This window comes from Epinephelus fuscoguttatus, linkage group LG18, assembly GCF_011397635.1.
Source record: "Epinephelus fuscoguttatus linkage group LG18, E.fuscoguttatus.final_Chr_v1".
Lineage (NCBI taxonomy): Eukaryota > Metazoa > Chordata > Actinopteri > Perciformes > Serranidae > Epinephelus > Epinephelus fuscoguttatus.
Genome location: NC_064769.1, coordinates 40598522 through 40620082, shown reverse-complemented (window position 1 = coordinate 40620082; position 21561 = coordinate 40598522). Strand labels below are relative to the sequence as shown.

General features: G+C 41.7%; 1 protein-coding gene across 2 annotated transcripts; it reads right to left on the bottom strand.

Moving 5' to 3' along the window:
- Positions 1–2899: 2899 nt before the first annotated feature.
- On the bottom strand, positions 2900–21100 carry LOC125906303 (polypyrimidine tract-binding protein 3-like). Of its 2 annotated transcripts, none has more exons than XM_049604831.1 (14): positions 20953–21100; positions 18723–18890; positions 18475–18641; positions 13932–14075; positions 13432–13587; positions 13178–13288; positions 12855–13011; positions 10695–10754; positions 10277–10389; positions 8436–8469; positions 6910–7002; positions 6444–6666; positions 5233–5310; positions 2900–5144 (listed from the first exon to the last, which is right to left on the bottom strand). In XM_049604831.1, exons 1-14 carry the CDS (start codon positions 21038–21040, stop codon positions 5012–5014), a joined length of 1725 nt encoding a protein of 574 aa, XP_049460788.1. In that variant the 5' UTR covers positions 21041–21100; the 3' UTR covers positions 2900–5011. The 2 variants fall into 2 exon arrangements, with proteins under 2 accessions (XP_049460788.1, XP_049460789.1); XM_049604832.1 differs by having other exon boundaries at positions 18723–18786; positions 20953–21091.
- Positions 21101–21561: the final 461 nt, after the last annotated feature.

The window sequence follows — 21561 nt, the reverse complement described above, 5'->3', positions numbered from 1 at the left end:
ACTGAAAATCTGAATGACGATATTTTAAATGTCCAACGATGTTAGAATTTCACATTGTGTGGGCGTTAACGTCGTGACGCTCTGCAGGCGTTGGGTTTTCTTCTCCGTGTCTTACGACTACATGCCGTTACTCTACATCAACGTTTGCAAGATGTTGCATTTTGGTTACTGACTAACACAAAACAACAACAACCTGAACTCTACCGTTGGCGGCAGCTGGGGAAACGTCGTGAAAAAAAGTGACAAATTTAGCAACTTAATTAAAAAAATAAATAAATAAATAGACAGGCGACAAATTTTGAACCCTCGTAGCAACATTATTTCCAAAAAGCAATGAGCGACAATTTTTGACTTTTCAGACCCGCTTAGTGATTAAATTTCCATAAAGGGACTAGTGACAAATTTAGTGACTTAATTTCTGTGTGAACCTCTGACCAGGTGACGTCTGCAGCGTCAGCTCCAATGGAGATGCCGTCAGGTTCGTAGGTTCAACACGCAGCTGTAACACGCTGATCTCACCTCATACAGCCCTCTGCTCCCACAATGCACCACAGATACTTTACATTCATCAGCATAAACAACCACAGGCTACGTTCAGGTACAAAAACAGTTTGGTTTATCAGTCTCTTTTTTTTTTTTTGGTTCAAAAGTGTCAAAGGTGAAAAATCTTTCAAAATAAAAGCTCAGTCGCAGACTTTCAAAATAAACTCAAACAGTTTTCATGGACTGAAATATAATCTGAAGGTTTTGTGACTGGTTTTCAAATAAATATATTTTAAATAGTGTTTTTCATGTCAGCATGTTTCTCAAACATATTTACTACAAGTAACAAGTATGTAACACATGACATGTTTACATGAACACGTTTTGTACCATGTTACATACGAGGGACATGTGTTTAATATGAACAGTTTAAATAGAACTACACATTAACATACATGTAACACGTAACATTGTGTTGTCACGTTGCTACAATTCTACACTTGACAGTACATGTTTAACAGTGTATGCTATTACAAACATATATGTAATGCACAAATACTAACTTCATGTTAGTGCTTAACATGTACTTGTGTCTTACTTCATATTTCCAACATGATTATGATCATGTTTTACATGTTGTAATGTGTAACTGTAACATGATTAAATCTCACGTACTGTAGCAAGTATTCTGCCATGAATGTGACATATAACATCTTGATTTAGCATGTGCCACGTGATATGTCATGTTCCAGTTATGTCACATGATGCAGGTATGTCACATGTTCCAGTTATGTCACATGATGCAGGTATGTCACATGTTGCAGGTGTTGTAAAAATTGTCAGAGGTTTGTGTGATACAAGTTCAAGAGTAGATCATGTTTGAAGATGCAACGAGCATGGTGACGTAACGAGTGCCGTGACCCACTACATATGTGTGAGTAGAACAGAAGTACACAGGACGTAACGAGTGGACAACATGGACACACCTGGAACCTGTAGGTTGTCACCAGGGGGCGGGGCTTTGACATTAAATTAGTCCTGAAAATAAAGAAGGTGAAAATGATGTGCATGTGTTGAGGTTAGCGGTCGTCTCTGCGCCGACTGTAGAGATGAACGACGCTACTGAAGTTTAAGGTCACTGCGCTCACACTGGTCACTGTTCTGCTTGTGACGTTGCGTCCACTGATGTGTGATGTCATTGTGACGGCGTGGATCTGTGCTGACGTTCATAGATAGCAGTCACAAGGATGTATAAACAGAGCTGGATACAGCATTGGAGGCGGGGCCTTGTTTGTTCCTTTGGACGCTGCTCAGAGGCACTAAAACAGTGGGGGAGGGGGATCTGTTTATACATTACTTATTTATATAAATGGTTTTATTTTGTATTTATTTCACTGCAGATTTTTTTAAAAAAGAAATGCAGGTTTGAAGCGTACATTCTGTTTCTGCAGATTTTTAAAGAAAACATGCCGTCCAAAATTTTAGGAATTTTTTAAAAATGAAATTAAATCAATTAATTCATTTGTTTTTCGATTTATTTTTTGCCTAAAAATATTTTTGGGTGATTTTTTAAGAAATCATGCCTCGTGTTTCAAATGTTGGCAATTATTCATTTATTTGTGATAATTTTATTTTGCTTTTAAAAAAGCTGGCAATTTCTTTCTTTCTTTCATTTAGAGGATCTTTTTTTGCTTTGAAACTATTTGGCAGGTTTTTTTTTCTTAATGTTTTTTTTTGTCAATTTTTTCTCTTTAGAAATTTTGGGTGCTTTTTTTTTGCTTTACTGAGTTTCTGTGTTTCTTGAAGGAAACGCCTTCAAAGGCATGTTTTCTTTAAAAGTCAACAATGACATCATCTATCAGCCAGAAACTGTAAAAACAGAAATTATCTTTGGATTTTTAAATTTCTGACGGTCCTCTAACACATCGTGTGTGACAAATTCTTTGGTCAGGAAAAAAACAAATATTGTCTGAGATTCAAACGGTCAGATTTGATCGAAATCATTTTTTCTGTCTCGTTTAAAATTTGTCCAAAAATAAACCGTTTGTACGTCAAGAGTTAAAAACAGAGACTTTTTTTGTTACTTTTAACATCAAAAATCTAACAAGTCATTTTTGGTGGAGGGAGGCTCATGGACCCCAGCGCCCCCAAAAGACGTTCACTTCATCTGAGCAACATAAACAAAACTACGTTACGATTTGATTTGTGTAACGAGCAGAAGTTAATAAAAAAAACTGCAAAGCTTTTTAAACAGGAAGTGATGTCATAATGAGAGAATGACTTGGTCCAATTAGAAGGCACACAAACTTTGGCTTGGTCTGACTGCCGCCCACTTTTTCCCCGAGGCGTCCAAATGACTGAATCTATGTTTCACTGCTGTTACAAAATAACGACATGAAAACAAAACTGACTCAAATTAAAACCAATATTTACAATATTTATGTTGTAAAAACAAAACAAAATCACCAAAATTAAAAAACACAGTTTAATTGAAACAAATGAAAATAATTTGTTGCATTTTATCACAAAACAAAACAAAACTTTCAAGTAAACACAAAACAACATTCATATTGAACCCAATCAGCTCTGGTCACAAGGTCAAAGGTCAGAAGGCAAACTGGGAATCGGCAGCTTCCTGTTTTTCTGTGGCTTGTTTCCTGTTTAAAGAAAATCATCGACACCAAAAAAATCCAAACATGAAATTAAAATAAAACCTAAAGATTTTCCAAAAACAAGAGCTGGACTTGAATTAAATATATTTTTAATAGAAAAAAAGAAGGTCTGACATTTGAAGATCAACCAATCACAGCTCCGACTGACACACACACACACACACAAATATGTATATGTATATATATATATATATATATATGTATGTACACACACGTATAAATACACACACGCAGGTACGACAGGTGGGCGGGGCTTCGAAAGCATTTCATGTTGTATGTATAAACACATTCATGATTAAAAAAACATTCCCGAAAAATAGATACCAACGTTATGACATTAAACACAAATTAATTTCAAACAAAATTAATTTTACAAAAAAATCTAAAGTGAGATCAAGACAACCCGCCACTGAACTTCCACCCGAACACCAGGTAAAAAATCAAAAACCAGCAGGAAAATAAGGCACAGAAGAAGTTGGTTGAGCTCGCAGCCCGCTAACACTCCACAACAGCAGGAACCAAAACAATCAGACGGTAGAATCGAGTGCCGGCGTGAAAGGCACGTCGCTGAAGATTCGAAAAACTGTTAATCAGTCAATGTTTTTGCATTTCAAAGATCATTTCTTAAATTTCACCATTTGTTTTCCAGGAGTTCATGAAAAGGCAGTTCAGAATATAAACAATTAAAAATAAACAAACAAACAAAAAAAAAACCTCAAAGATTTGAAAACTGAAGAAAATAATTTGCTTCTGTCGTAAAAAAAAAAATCTAAATAAATAACTTTATTTTACTGATTTTATTTGTATTCATGTTGAGTAACTTTAAATAAAAAAATAAAGAGACACTAAATATTAAATATTTTCATCAGAGATTTAAAGAAAAAAACATCACGTTTTAATTTGAAAGTTTTTTTTTTTTTTAAAACAAAAAACGTTTTTTTTTTTTCATGACGATAATTTAACATTTAGAAGAAAGAAGTTCAACTCACATCAGCGCCTTGTTTGACTCCGTTACCCACAAAGCATTGCTACTGGGAGCTCAGTCTGCTCGCGAATGTGCTCTGTAACCTCTGTAACCATGGTCACGCCCCCTCGTTGTGACATCATCCATCACAGTGATGTCAGAGTGTTTGTAGGCACAGAAAGCTTAGTGGTGTCGGGGCTCTCCCATTGGTCCCTTTGTTCCCACCATGGGCCAATCAGAAGCCCCTAAGTCTGGTTAGCACATTGGCTCCAAAGGTCAAAGGTCAAAAGTCATACAGACGGGTCAAAAAGTAGGAGTTGGAGACTCGGGGGTCAGATGGTGGACTTGGAGATTCTAAGGTCAGATGGTGGACTTGGAGACTCGGGGGTCAGATGGTGGACTTGGAGATTCTAAGGTCAGATGGTGGACTTGGAGACTCGGGGGTCAGATGGTGGACTTGGAGACTCGGGGGTCAGATTGTGGACTTGGAGATTCTAAGGTCAGATGGTGGAGTTGGAGACTCGGGGGTCAGATTGTGGACTTGGAGATTCTAAGGTCAGATGGTGGAGTTGGAGACTCGGGGGTCAGATGGTGGACTTGGAGATTCTAAGGTCAGATGGTGGACTTGGAGACTCGGGGGTCAGATGGTGGACTTGGAGACTCGGGGGTCAGATGGTGGTCTTGGAGATTCTAAGGTCAGATGGTGGACTTGGAGACTCGGGTCAGATGGTGGACTTGGGAGACTCGGGGGTCAGATGGTGGAGTTGGAGACTCGGGGGTCAGATGGTGGACTTGGAGATTCTAAGGTCAGATGGTGGACTTGGAGACTCAGGGGTCAGATGGTGGACTTGGGAGACTCGGGGGTCAGATGGTGGACTTGGAGATTTGAAGGTCAGATGGTGGACTTGGAGAAGGAGACTCGGAGGTGCTGGTTGTGGTCCAGCTGGTGGTCGTGCAGAGCGATCAGAGCCTCGATAGCTTCCTCCACCGACGCCAGCTGCATCAGCGCCATCTTCCTGTCTTTCCTGTGAAGGTGCGACAGGTTCAGGTTCGTCTGAGCGACAATAAACAGCTCGTTTTTAAAAACGACAGACGGACGGTCGAGTTACTCACTGGAAAAACTTGAAGGCTTTGACCGTGAACCCAGTGGAGGAGAACAGGTCCTTCAACACGTCCTCGCTGACCGAGGAGCTGCGAAACAAACCAGGAAGAGATTCTCAGAAAAATACACAACTGTGAGAAGCTTTTCAACACACTCAAGAAAGTGCGCTTTTCTACAGCTTACATGCACTTTAAGTCGCACATGCGCTTCACTGAAGTGCACGTGCTTCGAGTAAGTCACCCACTGCTTTACTAAAACATACATGTGCTTTAGCTTGTGCCACAAGTGCACTATTCTAAAGTGTACGCATGATTCGTGTCACGTGTGCTTTAGTAAATCATACACACACTTTGCCTGCGCACTGACGTGTATACAGGCTTTAACTTCTGTGCGCTTTGCCGAAGTCTATGCGCTTCGAGTAAGTCTCTGTTTCCCACAGCTTACACTGGCCTTGGGTCACGTGTGCTTTTTAAAGCGTACACATGCTCTGCGCACTGTACCACAGCGTGCGCAGGCCTTAAGTTGTGTGTGCAGTTTTTTTAAGCACACGCTTGCTTTAGGTCACGTTGCATGTGCGCTTTTCTGAAGCATACACGCACCTTAAGTTGCACACGCACTTTACTAAAGTGTGTGCAGGCTTTAAGCTGTGTGCGCTTTACTTAATTGCATGCACTTCAAGTCAGACACCCACACGCTTCGCTAAAATGTACACACGCTTTAATTCGCATGTGCGCTTTTATTAAGTGCACATGTGCTTTACTAAAACATACGATTGCTTTAGGTCACAGGCGCTTTTCAAAGTGTACATGCACTTCAGGTCACGTGCCCTTTTTTTAAAAGTTTAGAGTAGAAAGTCATTAGTCGTCCCTGAGGGGTCATTTGGTCTACAGCAACACCAATGTCATAAAATCATATATGTGCACTTTAAGTGCCAGTGCACGCTACTCAAGTGTACGTGTGCTTTGGGTTACGTACACTTTTCTTGAGCTTTAAGTTGTGTCGCATATGTTTTACTAAAGCGTACAAGCGCATTAGATCACGTCCGCAAACTTCAAGTCCAATTACTGAGATGTCCCTGCACTTAATGTAAGTCATGTGTGCACTTCTTTAAATCGTACACGCTCTTTAAGTCGCATGTGCGCTGAATAAATCACGCATGTGACTTACTGAATTAAAATTGTCAGAAAATGCAGAAAAGCTTTGTGTAAATAAAAGAACATACGGGATGTTGGAAAGGTGCAGCGTGGCCGACGGAGGGAAGATGTTGTTAAAATTTTTGGATCCAGGTTTCTTAAAGCGGTGGAGGGCAGAGCCTGAGAAGTCTCGAGTCAGCGCCTGCTCTTCTTGCCCCGCCCCCCCACGAGGCAGCTGCACCACCGGGTGTTTGGACAGCATCACCCGAATCACGTTACCATGGAGACGCTGCCCGTTCAAGTGACTCATCGCTGTGGAGGGCAGAAAAAAAAAGATCTAATAATGTATTCAACAGGAAACTCGTCAAAGCGCTCACTGAGACTTTAGATCAAATATTAATTTAACAGATCATTAATCATAATCAATTAATGTGATCAATATATATTTTAATCTTCCGCCATGATCGACTGACTAATAGAGATGACATCACACTTCTCTGTTCACTGAAACACACGAGTCACATTTTAGATGTAAAGAAGGACTGAGCGTCGCACCGAGCTGAGCCTGAGTGGCGTCGCTCATCTGAACCAGAGCATTCTCCTTCTTGTTGAAGAGGATCTTCACTCTCTGAACGTCCCCGTAAACACCTGAAAACACAAACAACAACAACAACACCTGTAAATATCTTCATGACCGCCCCCTGCTGACCGCACGCCATCAGGACAGTCTGTAACAGTATAGTGATAGTTACTATTGACTGACCTGTTTCTGTCCGTCACTTATTTACAAATGATCAGATTTACACCAACTCCAAAAATAACAATTATAGCTGCTGCGCAGCGATGGGTCGGGTCCAGGCATTTTTAGGCAATTCTGAGCAACAAGCAGAAGAACTGGAAGACATTTAGGAATTTAGCAACACAATCTGCCTTTTGCATCAGCTGAGGCTTGAACTCACAACCTCTGAGACTAAGAATCAATTTCTATCTCACTGAGCTAATTAGTCAGAGACAATTCATGTGTAGCTTCACAAACTGACTAAGCCAGACGTGTAGGTTTAGCAGCCGTCCATGCATGGAAAAGCAGATTTCAAACCACTGTAAAAAATTCAGTTATTGAAACAAAAATCTGAAAATACACATATTGCATCTAGACAGCATGGAGATGTTGGTAATTTGTTTGTAACAATGACTGATTTGCTCCATAAGTGAAAAACTGATGTTTAAAATTGCCATTTTTACATTGACTCCAATTGTTCACATTAGAGCAAAATTCAAAATGCTGTCAAAAATTCAGTTTTTCAGATAAAACTCTGAAATTTGCCACACATCATCTACCATGACTCTAGAATTTTGTCTTTTTTTCATGAACATTGAAGATTTATTTAGCAAGAATTTGCATGTATATGTTTACAGTACCGTTTACAGTCAAACATTTTGATGCACTGTAGGCTCAATTTTTGATAAATCAAAAATCTGAGAAACATAGTTTGTGTAGGACAGTCTGAAGATGCTCTGTAGCAAGTTTGGTGTCAATTGAGCAAAAATTGTGGGAGGAGATAGGTTTAAGAAGTTTTGTGATAAACTTCATAATTTTTAATAGGTTTAAATGTACAAAAGTTTCTTCAGTATTGGGGCTACAGTTTGATGAAAGTTGTGAAGTTGTAGCACGTATGGTTGATTTGTTATGAATTTTCAAAGTTTTGAACTTTAGACGCTTGCTGTAGCGCCACCATCAGGACTATTGGCTTGAGTTTACAGCTGAGGATATCTGGCATGAGACTGGACCTTTGTGCAAAGTTTGGTGAGTTTTCACCCACGGGAAGTATGATTTCCTCGGAAGAAGAAGAAGAAGAAGAAGAAGAGGAAGAAGAAGAAGAAGAAGGAGAAGAAGAAGAAGAAGGAGAATACCTAGGATTACAATAGTGTCCTGGCGGCTTAGCTGCCCAGACCCTAATAAGAGTAGTTTTTAATAATTGAATGTCAACATGTAAAACATTCACAGTTCTTATTTAATAACTGAAACACAGAAAACAACTGATGGTGTTTCTTCCTGCCGTCAGCAGCTGGTGTTTTCTTACCAAACAGGATGAAGAGGCAGTGAGGAGAGACGCTCTGCAGAGACAAACAGTGTTAATAAAGTTAGTTCAAAGCTGCAGCTGATTCTCAGTCAGTGTCAAAGTTTCTGTTTCACACACTGGTTTATTCGTGTCATCATAGACGCCACTAGATGATTTCCTTTTTTTGTTTTTTAGTAGATCGTCAAGCTGCACACAGCAGACTGCATGGCTCAGACCCTCCAAGCCCCGCCCTCTCTGTTTATCGACCACAAATGAGACAAGCTAAGCTAGCTAGTAGGGATGTCCGATCACGTTATTTTTACAAAATCGGAATCGGTAATAAAAGATCAGAGGAATCAAAACAACAAAAATGGCCAGGTTTTTCATCCATGTTGTTCACTGTTGCCTCCACTTTCCAATGTATAAAGATAGAGCCCTATTTTGTTTGTTGAAGACAAGAAAATATTGAATTTGTTTGCATTTTGTGCTGCTGAACCACCGATAAGCTTTCTGGATACTATTTAAATAAAAAACAAACCTTATGGGACAACTTAGCCTGGTTCCAGACCATAGACCCCGCCCACTCAACTGAGTAGGCGGGGTCTATGGTCTGGCACACTGCAGTGAATTTGCAATTTATCTCGTCCACACGATGGACGGACCAATGAACGGGGGTGGGGGCGGGTCTAGCGATTAGCCAATCAGCGCCACACTAATGCCGACCGCTACAGATCCTACAGACCACATTAACGATGCTATCGAGGTATTTCGCCACTACTCGCGTTAATGGAGGACCAAATTAAGGAAGCTGCTAAACGGGATTTAACGGCGATGCAGCTGGGCGTGCACGACGATGGAGACATTTTAAACGGGCAATGCTCGCTTGTTTTCGGCACCCCCGAGGCATGGATACTAATGACGTCAAATTCTGGGTGAGTCGTTGATCTCTACTGATTGGTTAGGGAAAAATCAAATTCCCTCCCCTTTGTAAATCGCCTTCAATGGAGGCGATGTCAGACTGAAGGTTCTGGGAGCTTCAATCTGACACTCAGGCTAGGGACAGCTTGGATGTATTCTTTTTTTCTTTCTTTTTAATCTAAATCTCAATCGTATCGGACTCGGTTTTAAAATAAAGGGCTCGGTATCGGATTGAATGCAAAAAAAATGTGATCGGGACATCCCTACTAGCTAGCAAGTGCACCCTACAGTCCGTGCACCTCACTCGCCACCACTTGGAGACTATTCAGGGTCTCTTCAGCTTAAGGTAAGTCAGATTTAAGACTTTTTAACGCCATATGGAACAATGTTTAATTTTACGATTCAGTAAGTCCAAATGACCATTTGTGCCAAATTCACAGAAATTGTATTTACAAGGATCAGACAGATGCGAGGTCACAGTGAATCAGTTCATTCCTGAGTCCAAGGGGGCATTTGTGCCAAATTAGAGAAAATTCCCTAATGGTGAAGTTGAGGTGTTACGTTGATGAGCATGAGATGAACGGACACCCTGAAAACATAATTCCTTCGTCTATCACTGGCACAAACGAGTCAACATTAATGACGGGGGTTTGAGACAAATTGATTTCTTGGTTGCGGGCGTGGTGGAGACGGGCGCAGAACAAAACTGGGAAACACCTTTTTGTGTTTGTTGGCAGATTTTCTTGCTCTTCTCCGCCTTGACTCGCACCACGTTGAGTTTGAAACCTTTTTGGTATCAAAAAAAGCGAGCCTGGTGCATCGCTTCGTTGCAGGCGTGTTGCTAAATCTCACTTTAATATACAGTTTTTGTGTAATTCGCACTCCCACGTGTCGTCCAGCTTACGGTGACAGCTAGCTAACAGACAGTGCTAACATCCTCTGACCTCTGGGTTCAGGTTGGACACAAGCAGCACAGAGTGACCAGCAGGGGGCGCCACCTGCAGCGAGACACGAGCAGGAGACACCAACGAGCCAGGGACGGCTGCCATCGACAGACCTGAGGACAAAAAAAAACAAACAAAACAACTTTATTTAAAATAGGATGACATGTAAACACACACACACACACACACACACACAGGAAGTTTAGAGCCAACGTCATCACACTGTGTTCAGAGATGTTGGATAAAGGAGATACCCCACCGTAGGCTTATCCAATGTTAAGAAAACGATTACTCTTCCTGTCTCCTAAGTGGGCGTGGTTAGCTCTCCCTCCAATCAGAGCCTGAATCAGGAAGTGAGCTGAGTTGGGTATCTCGCTTCATCCAATATCTCTGGTGTGTTTTATTGTTTCTGTCTCACCTGTGTGTTGGTGGAAAGTTGGTGGGAAAGCTGCAGCTCCATACGGAGGGAGAGCTACACCTGTAACACACACAGGTAACACACACACAGGTAACACTCTTCTTCATGGAAGCGTGGAGCACAGGACGCAGAGCTGTGTTAGCAGACTGAAATAATGTGATCAGTGTCGGGCAGAAGTGAAAACATTTCAACTGGTTTGATATTGAGCCAAACGCCAGACCAGACTGCTGTACCCAATATTACCACCAGGTGTCACACTCAACCCAGCAGCCACACCTGAGTGGAACACAATGACATCTACCTACTAAAGTTAGGTCAACCATTCCATTAGCTAACGTTAGCTTACTTTAGCTACTGTTTTCTACCTACTAAAGTTAGGTCAACCATTCCATTAGCTAACATTAATAGTTAACAAAAGCTAACTTCAGCTACTGTTTGGGTCGACCATTCTGTTAGCAAAGTCTGGTGTAACACTATCAGGGAAACATTACTAGCTAATGATAGTTAACTTTAGCTCCAGATTTCTACCCACAATTCTTAGGTCAACCGTCCCATTAGCTAACATTATCAGTCAGTGTTGGGAACGGGAGCGTGTCTATGTTTCCAGGGTTCTATGTTCCCCACTTAACCCTGCAAAAAAGGTTCTATGTTCCCCAATTACACAAAAAAGGTTCTATGTTGCCCGCTCAACCAAGCGTAGGAAACACAGGGATGACCCCTTGCGAATATTACTTTATAAAGTAATTTGTTATAGTTACTAGTTACCTTCCCCAAAAAGTAAATTAGTTAGTAACTGGGTTACTGCACTATAAAAGTAACTAATTACCTGGAAAAGTAACTATAGTGTTACTTTTTCATAAAATGCTCAAGTATGTCAAATTGCTTGGTCGCCCCCCCGTTAATGGAACTGTATGTAATGAAACTCGACACTGAATATGTTAAATGAATGAAATTGACACTTCATAGAATAAATCATTATTATAAAACATTGTACACTTCTCTACTCTACACTGGAGCTTGCTTGGGTGAAAACCGCTGCAGTGAACTCAAGTCAAGCCGTGTAACGGTGCATTTTATTGTGAGTAACGGTAATGGCATTATAACAGGGGAGACAGTAACTTTTTTGATTACTCGCTGCTGAAAAAAGTAGCACCGTTAGTAACGCCATTTATTTATAGCACCATTATTCCCATCACTGTTACCAGTTAACTTTAGCTAACTTAAGCTGCTATTTTCTACCTACTAACATGAGGTCAACTGTTCCGTTAGCTAATGTTACCACCCAATATAGGTTTCTTTAGCTACTGTTGTGTACCTACTGGGTCAACCGTTCACAGAGGTCTGGTGGAACGCTGTCAGGCCGATGTTATCAGCTCGTTAGCTTACTTTAGCTGCTACTTTCGACCTACTAATGTGAGGTCAACAATCTGTTAGCTAACGTTACCAGCTCACATTTTTGAGCTACTGTTTATTGCCTACTACATCAGTTGTCCCAGAGGTCTGTCTGGTGAAACGCTGTTAGAGATCTGGATTGTGGCTAAAAACACGGAGAAGTTTTCACAGCACACTGTTATTACATCCAACTGGAGGCATGTTTAACACGTCACTTTAACGTTAACGTTTGACATTAGCTGACTCCGCCCCTTCAGACTGAGGATGGAGGGTTTTTTTTACTTCTCCCATTTATGTTCTACTATTTTCAGGGTTTAAAGTTGCCTTTCTTTGATCAAACAGCTGTAAACAGCACAAATCACAGTCGTAGTCTTTGCATCCAGTTTCCCTCTGTCTGGACGGCGTGCCGGTGAAAAACATCATATACGAAGAAGCTGTTACTACCAACGCTGAGGTTGTCCAGGCCCAGTGGTATGCAGGTATAATATGCTGCAGCGGCTGCTCCTGATTTATTTCTGACAGGTTTGAATCTCTCCTCAGGTCGGGCGTGTAGACGGCAGCGTGGTGACTCGGCTGCTGTTCTTTCAACTCTCTGGTGAACTGAAGATCCTTGGTCATAATCTATCTGTATGTGTCCCGATGGCGGCGTGTTAAGCGGATGGTCTGAGCAGTAACGGTGACTGAGGCTAAGTCGCCTGATTGGTTCTGTTCCTAAGGTCTCATGAGTGTTCACTGGTTAGCATTAGCATTAGCATGAGCTCATCTTACCGAAGGTAGCGGCGGGGTCCAGCTCTCCTGTTGGGAGGTCAGCTCTGGTGAAGTCACGACTCTTGTCGTTGTTGTACTTCACGTTGAGCGCGCTCAGTTTGGAGAAGTCGATCCTCAGCGTGCAGCAGCCGTTATAGATGTTCTGACCATCCAGTGACTGAAAGACAGGAGGACGGACTGATGCTGGAATCTGATTGGACCAGAGCTCCATCAGTGACTCTGAGACTGGAGCTGCAGCCCACACCTTCTGTGTCCTTCTCAAATACAGTCTGAGAATAACATTTATTCATGTTTGTATGTCAGGGAGCGTGCACGTGACTCACAGCCTTGGCGTGCTGAGCGTGCACGGTGTCACTGAACTGCAGCAGAGCCTGAAACTGATTGTTCCTGGTGAACGTGATGATCTTCAACACCGAGCCGAACTTACTGAAGATCTGAAAGCACACCATTATACAGGCGTTAAACGCTGATACAGAACTACAACTACTAACTCGTACTGCTTCTAACAATAATAATATTAGTGGTACCAATAATAACAACAATAACAACAGGAATGACAGCAGCAGTGATCAGCGACCTGCTGCAGGACCTCCAGTGTCACCGGATAAAATAAATTCTCTACGATGATTCTCAGGACGGGACTCTGACCAGGCCCTAAGCCCCGCTCCTCTCCACCTGATGCCATGTTCCCAGAATGCACTGCTGCTGCACTGATGGCCTGCAGTGCCGCTCTCTGTCAACAAACACACAAACGAAGCTTTACAGAACAGTGACATGTTGAACAGTGGGAGGGACACAAGCTGTCAATCTGAAATTCAAAATCTATTTGACGCAGAGACATCTGGTGGTGCTGCTGCAGACTGCAGCCAACTGACACCTCTCCTGACTGGTAAAGATGAGAACTAACATGGCCACCGTTGCACGTGATGTTTAAATGATTTAATGACTCTTTAAATTTCTCTGTAAAACTCATCCTTGTTCTACAAATTAAATTTGACTTGACGTTAAAATTCTTCAACATTTCTACTAAAAAGTTAAAGTGTGGAAGTGGGCGGGACCAGAGATGCTGCTCCTCACCTGATTGGTCAGATTGTCTGTCTTGAGCTCACGGTGGGTGGAGTACTGAATGAAGATTGGCTGGTTCCTGACAGTAGGCGGGGCTGAGGTGTAGTAGTTCACCATAGTAACAGCCGCTTCCTCTGACGCCATTTCTAAAAACGCCTGAAGAAAGAAAAAGACCAAACTTTTATGACAAATTTAAATAATAGAGTCAAAACATTAACCAGCAACATTCAAGAAAATCAAGACACAAATAAATAAAATTTAAAATCACATTTAATTATGTCACCGAAATTAAATTAGTCTGTCATGAATGAAATTTTTGTTTATTTATTCTCCCGAACTCAGTATGAAGTCAGAACTGTTGGCTCCGCACCATGGAAAACCATTCAGTAGCTGCGGTGGTTAGCCAGTCCCCTGTGGCGCAGAGCCACATAGCCTTAGCCTCTGCTAGCGGTCCCCCGGTAACCTCCGTGCAGCTGGGAGGCTGGGTAACTGTCCGTGAGAAGCACAGCTCCAAGCCGAAGCTCATGGCTCACCACCAGCCTGTTCACGTTTCCAACTGCTTTTCCCCACTCAGCAACACACCCGCTGAGGATAAAACTCTGGTTATTGGCAGCTCTATTCTGAGGAACGTGAAGTTAGCAACACCAGCGGCCATAGTCAAATGTATCCCTGGGGCCAGAGCGGGCGACACTGAATCTAATTTAAAACTGCTGGCTAAAGCTAAACGCAGATTCAGTAAGATTGTTATTCACGTCGGCGGCAGTGACACCCGGTTACGCCAATCGGAGGTCACTAAAATTAATATTGCTTCGGTGTGTGAATATGCAAAAACGATGTCGGACTCCGTAGTTTTCTCTGGACCCCTCCCAAATCTGACCAGTGATGACATGTTTAGCCGCATGTCATCATTTAATCGCTGGCTGTCCAGGTGGTGTCCAGCAAACGATGTGGGTTTCGTTAATAATTGGCAAACTTTCTGGGGAAAACCTGGTCTTATTAGGAGAGACGGCATTCATCCCACTTTGGCTGGAGCTGCTCTCATTTCTAGGAACCTGGCAAACTTTATTAGTAATTTAAATCCCTGACAACCCAGAGTTGAGACCAGGACTCAGAGTCGCAGTCCTATACGCCTCTCTGAGCTTCTAGTTCAGTTACCCAGCCATAGTTTTCATAGTTTTATACAAACGGTGTCTGTCCCCCGACCACCTAAATTATTTAAATCTAAAATTAAACAAAGAGGAGTTGTGCATAACAACCTCATAAAAATTAAAACCTCTTCTGTGACAGAAAGACAAAACAGGAGAATTAAATGCGGACTGTTAAATATCAGGTCTCTCTATCATCTAAAGCAGTGTTAGTAAACTAATTAATATCAGATAATCATATTGATTTACTCAGTCTCACTGAAACCTGGCTGTGTCCAGATGAATATGTCAGTCTAAATGAGTCCACTCCTCCCAGTCATAATAATACCCACATTCCGAGGCAGCGGCCGAGGAGGGGGAGTTGCAGCCATTTTTAACTCTAGTCTGTTAATCAGCCCTAAACCTAAACTAGATTATAATTCATTTGAAAGCCTCGTTCTTAGTCTTTTACATCCGACCTGGAAAACCTCGCAGCCACTTTTATTTGTTACAGTGTACCGTGCTCCTGGCCCGTATTCTGAATTTGTATCTGAATTCTCAGAGTTTTTATCCAGTTTAGTTCTTAAATCAGATAAAGTTATTATTGTAGGCGATTTTAACATTCATGTCGACGTTGATAATGACTCCCTGGCTACCGCGTTTATCTCATTATTAGACTCCATTGGCTTCAGTCAGGGTGTACATGAACCCACTCACTGTTTTAACCATACCCTCGATCTAGTTCTGACGTATGGAATTGAAATTGATAACCTAACAGTCTTTCCACAGAATCCCTCGCTATCGGATCATTATCTGATTACTTTTGATTTCTTTTTACTGGATTATACACCACTCAGCAACAGTTACTATACTAGATGTTTATCACATAGTGCTGTCGCAAAATTTAAGGAAATGATTACTCCGTCGTTAAATTCAATACCAAGTCCCTCATTAACAGAGGTTTCCTGTACCAACTTTAACCTCTCCCGAATTGATCATTTTGTCGATAGCGCCGTAGGCTCACTGCGAACAACACTTGACTCTGTAGCTCCTCTTAAAAAGAAGTTAACAAAGCAAAGAAAGTTCGCTCCTTGGTATAACTCTCAAACCCATAAGTTAAAACAAATATTGCGAAAATTTGAAAGGAATTGGCGATTAACCAAACTGGAAGAATCTCGTTTAATCTGGACAGACAGTCTCAAAACTTATAAGAGGGGCCTCCGCAATGCCAGAGCAAACTATTACTCAGCATTAATAGAAGACAATAAGAACAACCCCAGGTTTCTTTTCAGCACTGTAGCCAGGCTGACTGAGAGTCAGAGCTCTATTGAGCCTTGTATTCCTTTAGCCCTTAGCAGTAATGATTTTATGAGCTTTTTTAATGACAAAATTCTAACTATTAGAGGCAAAATTCATGACCTCCTGTCCTCAGATAGTACCTATCTAACCTCAAACACAGCTGTAAGACCTAATATATATTTAGATTGCTTCTCCCCAATTTCTCTTCAAGAATTGACTGCAGTGATTTCTTCATCTAAATCATCAACGTGTCTCTTAGACCCCATCCCAACTAGGCTACTTAAGGAGGTCTTTCCTTTAGTTAACACTCATATATTAGATATGATCAATATATCCATATTAACAGGCTATGTACCACAGTCTTTTAAGGTAGCTGTAATTAAACCTCTACTAAAAAAGCCCACCCTGGATCCAGAGGTGTTAGCCAACTATAGACCAATATCTAATCTTCCTTTATGTCAAAGATCCTTGAGAAAGTAGTCGCAGACCAGCTGTGTGATTTTCTCCATGATAATAATTTATTTGAGGAATTTCAGTCAGGATTTAGAGTGCATCATAGCACTGAGACAGCACTAGTCAAAATTACAAATGATCTTCTGATTGCTTCAGACAAAGGACTCGTCTGTACTTGTTTTATTAGATCTTAGTGCGGCGTTTGACACAATTGACCATCAAATTCTGCTGCAGAGACTGGATCACTTAATTGGCCTAAAAGGTTCTGCACTGAGCTGGTTTAAATCTTATTTATCTGATCGTTTTCAGTTTGTTCACGTTCATAACGAATCATCCTCACGTACTGAAGTTTGTTTTGGAGTTCCGCAAGGTTCTGTGCTCGGACCAATCCTATTTACTCTATATATGCTTCCTTTAGGTAACATCATTAGAAATCACTCTATAAATTTCCATTGTTATGCGGATGATACTCAGTTGTATTTATCGATGAAGCCAGAAGAAAGTAATCAATTAACTAAACTCCATAACTGCCTTAAAGACATAAAAACCTGGATGAGCACCAATTTCCTGATGTTAAATTCAGACAAAACTGAAGTTATTGTTCTTGGCCCCAAACAACTCAGAGACTCTTTATCTGATGACATAGTTTCTCTAGATGGCATTGCTCTGGCCTCTAGCACTACCGTAAGAAACCTCGGAGTAATATTTGATCAAGATTTGTCTTTTAATTTCTCATTTAAAACAAACCTCACGGACTGCATTTTTTCATCTGCGTAATATTGCGAAAATTAGGCCTATCCTGACCGAAAGATGCAGAAAAATTGGTCCACGCTTTTGTTACCTCAAGGCTGGATTACTGTAACTCTCTATTATCAGGTAGCTCTAGTAAGTCCTTAAAAACTCTCCAGCTAATTCAGAATGCAGCAGCACATGTACTAACAGGAACTAAGAAACGAGATCATATTTCTCCTGTTTTAGCTTCTCTGCACTGGCTCCCTGTAAAATCCAGAATTGAATTTAAAATCCTACTGTTAACTTATAAAGCTCTAAATGGTCAAGCTCCGTCATATCTTAGAGAGCTCATAGTGCCATATTATCCCACCAGAACACTGCGCTCTGAGAACGCAGGGTTACTCGTGGTCCCTAAAGTCTCCAAAAGTAGATCAGGAGCCAGAGCCTTCAGCTATCAGGCTCCTCTCCTGTGGAATCATCTTCCTGTTACGGTCCGGGAGGCAGACACCGTCTCCACATTTAAGACTAGACTTAAGACTTTCCTCTTTGATAAAGCTTATAGTTAGGGCTGGCTCAGGCTTGCCCTGTACCAGCCCCTAGTTAGGCTGACTTAGGCCTAGTCTGCCGGAGGACCCCCCTATAATACACCGGGCACCTTCTCTCTCTCTCTCTCTCTCTCTCTCTCATGTCCTGTTACTGCATGTCAGTAACTCGGCCTCTTCTCTGGAGCCTTGTGCTCCACTGTCTCGCAGGTTAACTTATATCGCAGCAGTGCCTGTTCAGTTCACTTCAGACAACTTTATTTATTAACTTTATCAGTTCAAGCAGTCACTGTTCAGTACATGAAACAAGTTTGCTGTTAGCAATTACGTGTTAGCACTTAGTTGTTAGCTGTTAGCAATTAGCTATTAACACTTAGTTGTTAGCAGTTAGCTGTTAGCAGTTACCTGGTTTTTGGTCTTCAGTGTTATCAGCTTACTAACTCGGCCAAAAGGAAGCGCCAGAGCGAGCACTTCCTGTTCAGAGACGTCAACAGGAAGCTGATGCAGGTGAAGGACCTGAGACGGGATGCACTGAGCGTGCTCAGAAACACACAGCCTATCAGTGCCATCCACTGTGGACAGACACAGACACACAGGTGAGTCAGTGAGTTCACAGTGGGCGGGGCAGAGCAAGCGCTGGAGGCGGGTCTCACCTGTGGACAGGTTGGAGGTGCTCATGTTCTCAGAGCAGCTGACGGAGGAAGTGAACGGTGATTCCTGCAGAGAGAAACCCTCGTTATGATCCCACAGTTTGCCTCCTTCCTGCTCCACACACAACTGAAGCGCTGTGACGAGCGACAGGCAGCCAGCTAGCAGTAACCCTGAAGTCACGCAGAGAGGAAGAAGGTGTCGGCCAATCAGGAGCCTGAACATGTAGCTACCTGAAGGTTACCTGTAGCAGTGAGCTACTGAGACGCCTCTGACACCAAATGTCACCTCGTACGAAACACAGAGAGCGAACGTTACTCTACTAAAACTGTTCACAGTACACACGGTGTTGTGGACAACGGTTCAAATCTTTTCCAGGACTTTTCAAGGACCCAGAATAAAGTTTTGTTTTCTTTAGATACAGGAAGTGAGAAATGAACCCAGACAGGAAGTGACCAAACCTATGCTGTCAAACATTCATGTGTATCAGAGCTACTTTAATCTGCTGCTGTGTCACATCACGTTACATGAACGATCATCCACACGCGGTGACTGTAACTCAACACCACACACATTACAACTCCATGACTTTTCCATGACTGTGGATCCAAACCCCGAGGACATTTATGATTCAATTAAAAAAAAAAAAGACAAAACAGAAAAACATTTAAAATATACTGAAATACAAAAACTGAAAAATTGAATTATTAAAAATCAAATTATTAAAAAAAATGAATTACTAAAAATGTAATTTAAAAAAATCTAATGAACTCCAATAAATAATCAATGACATGTACAGACACAGAGCTGCACTAACAGACGTCTGAAACTATTTCTGATGATCTGTGAAATGATCAGAGTCAGACTCTCGGTGGATGAACTCCTTAATGTTTCTGCTCGTCCTCCATCTTTATTTTATTAGTTACACAACTTATTTTCTCTGTAGTGATGCTGAGACGTAACAGTTACAGTCATTACATTACAAAATAAATGTAATCTATTACAGTTACTGATAAACACACTGATTATGGTACTTGTGAACATGTATAAAGTTCAGCTTTAATGTTCAGTAGAAAATAAGTTACATTACTCTGATGAAGTAATGTGAGGACTTACATTACTTATTACATGTTCATCAGGGTAACTGTAATCTGTAACTCATTTCCAACCCTGACAGTCGGATGTCAGACCTGTTCCATGTCCGGTGACGTCACACTGGACAAACGATCGAATGAATCGATCTTTGAATCGTCTCTGACTCGTGACTGAAGAATCACGTCTCGTGTTTTAATTCGCTTCACGGGACGCCGGTGAAACATTTGACGGCCCGCGTGGTGTCAGGAACGAAAACATGAGAACATGTCAGAGTCACTGGGTGTTTCTCAGAGTCAAGGAAGGGTCCTCAAACGGCCGAATGTGAAGGACGTCATGGACCCATCGAAGGACTGTTCCAGTGTCAAGGATCCTTCTGAGTTTCACGAAGGACTGAGTCCTTCTCAGAGAAATTAGAAGGATGCATGTGTGGATATAAAATCCCCACAATGCTTTGCACAGTACATGATTTGAAGTGTGGGCGGGGCCTCTTCAATGAAACCTGCGCAGCAGAGCTCGGCAGGATTTAGATTAATATGTCATTTATTTGGATGAATGTCTTTACTCCATTACTCCACTTACTCTTAAATATGATGCAGAAATATATTCTCCCTAAAAGTCACGTGACTCTGACAATACTGACACGTGTGTTTAAAACTGTCCAACAACATTAGAGTGTTAAACTGATCACAGTGAAACCTCCTCAGTCTGCTGAGGGTTAATGATGATCACATGAGGACTCTCGTCTCTGTGGGATCTTTGACTCTGACAAACGCTCACAGTCAGCTGGACGTGCTCACTCAGGAGTTCTCGCGTGATTTCAGCCAATCAAACCCCGCCGCTAAATCGTCACTCTTCGCTCGCGACACTTTCAACCAAAACAAAACCAGAAAAAGCGAAACACGAGCGATGAGGAGCGCGAGGAGCGGGAAACAGGAACACCGAGGAGAGGGGTGAGGGTTCCGGAAACAAGTAAACAACAACAACAACAACAACAACAACAAGCAGAAGGGGGGGCGGCAAAGCCAAAGGCTCACGCAGGTGCGGTTCAGTCACCAAGGAAACGCGAGGGTGGAAGAGAGGGGAAAAAACAGCGGCGGGAAATGTTGGGGGAAATGTTCGGGATGGTGTGCGCGCGCTCACCCGTCCATGGTCCGCGAGGAGGAAGAAGAGGAGAGGAAGAGTTGTTTTGGTCCGCGAGCCTCCCGCACCGCAGCCAGGCAGCGACCATGGAGAACAACGAGCTCACTTCCCGTTTGATGACGTCACGGGGGAATATGGCGGCTCGCGCGGACACGCCTCAGATCAGACACAGATGGATCGATAACAAACAATAAAACATTTATTAATTCAGTTATTATAAAGTTCACTGCTTATTTTGTTTGTTTATTATTGTTTATTATCTTTGATCTCTGAAGTCATTTTACTTATTTATTATTATTTTATTGTGTTCATGTGAATGGCATGAAAATAAAAAACAAAAACTATATATTGAAATCATTTTATTGTTTTTAATTGATTCATGTCTTAAAATAATCACAATATGATTCAGTATGACGTCACTCACTCATCCAATAACATAATAATTACATTTACATATACAGGGATGTCGTTTGCCGTAAAGCCTGTGAGGCAAATTGTGTTGTGATATTGGGCTTTATAAATAAAATTGATTGATTGATCTATAAATAAAAAATAATAATAATAATTAATATGTATGTTGATGTGTGATATTAATGATATTATGAGTCA

Excerpts from the sequence above, each read along its gene's own strand:
- LOC125906303 (XM_049604831.1), bottom strand. The coding sequence starts at position 21,040 with ATGGTCGCTGCCTGGCTGCGGTGCGGGAGGCTCGCGGACCAAAACAAC. Across the intron at positions 18,642-18,722 it reads CACCTCCAACCTGTCCACAG|TGGATGGCACTGATAGGCTG; the intron begins GTGAGACCCGCC and ends GTCTGTCCACAG. Across the intron at positions 13,588-13,931 it reads CAGACAATCTGACCAATCAG|AGAGCGGCACTGCAGGCCAT; the intron begins GTGAGGAGCAGC and ends GTTTGTTGACAG.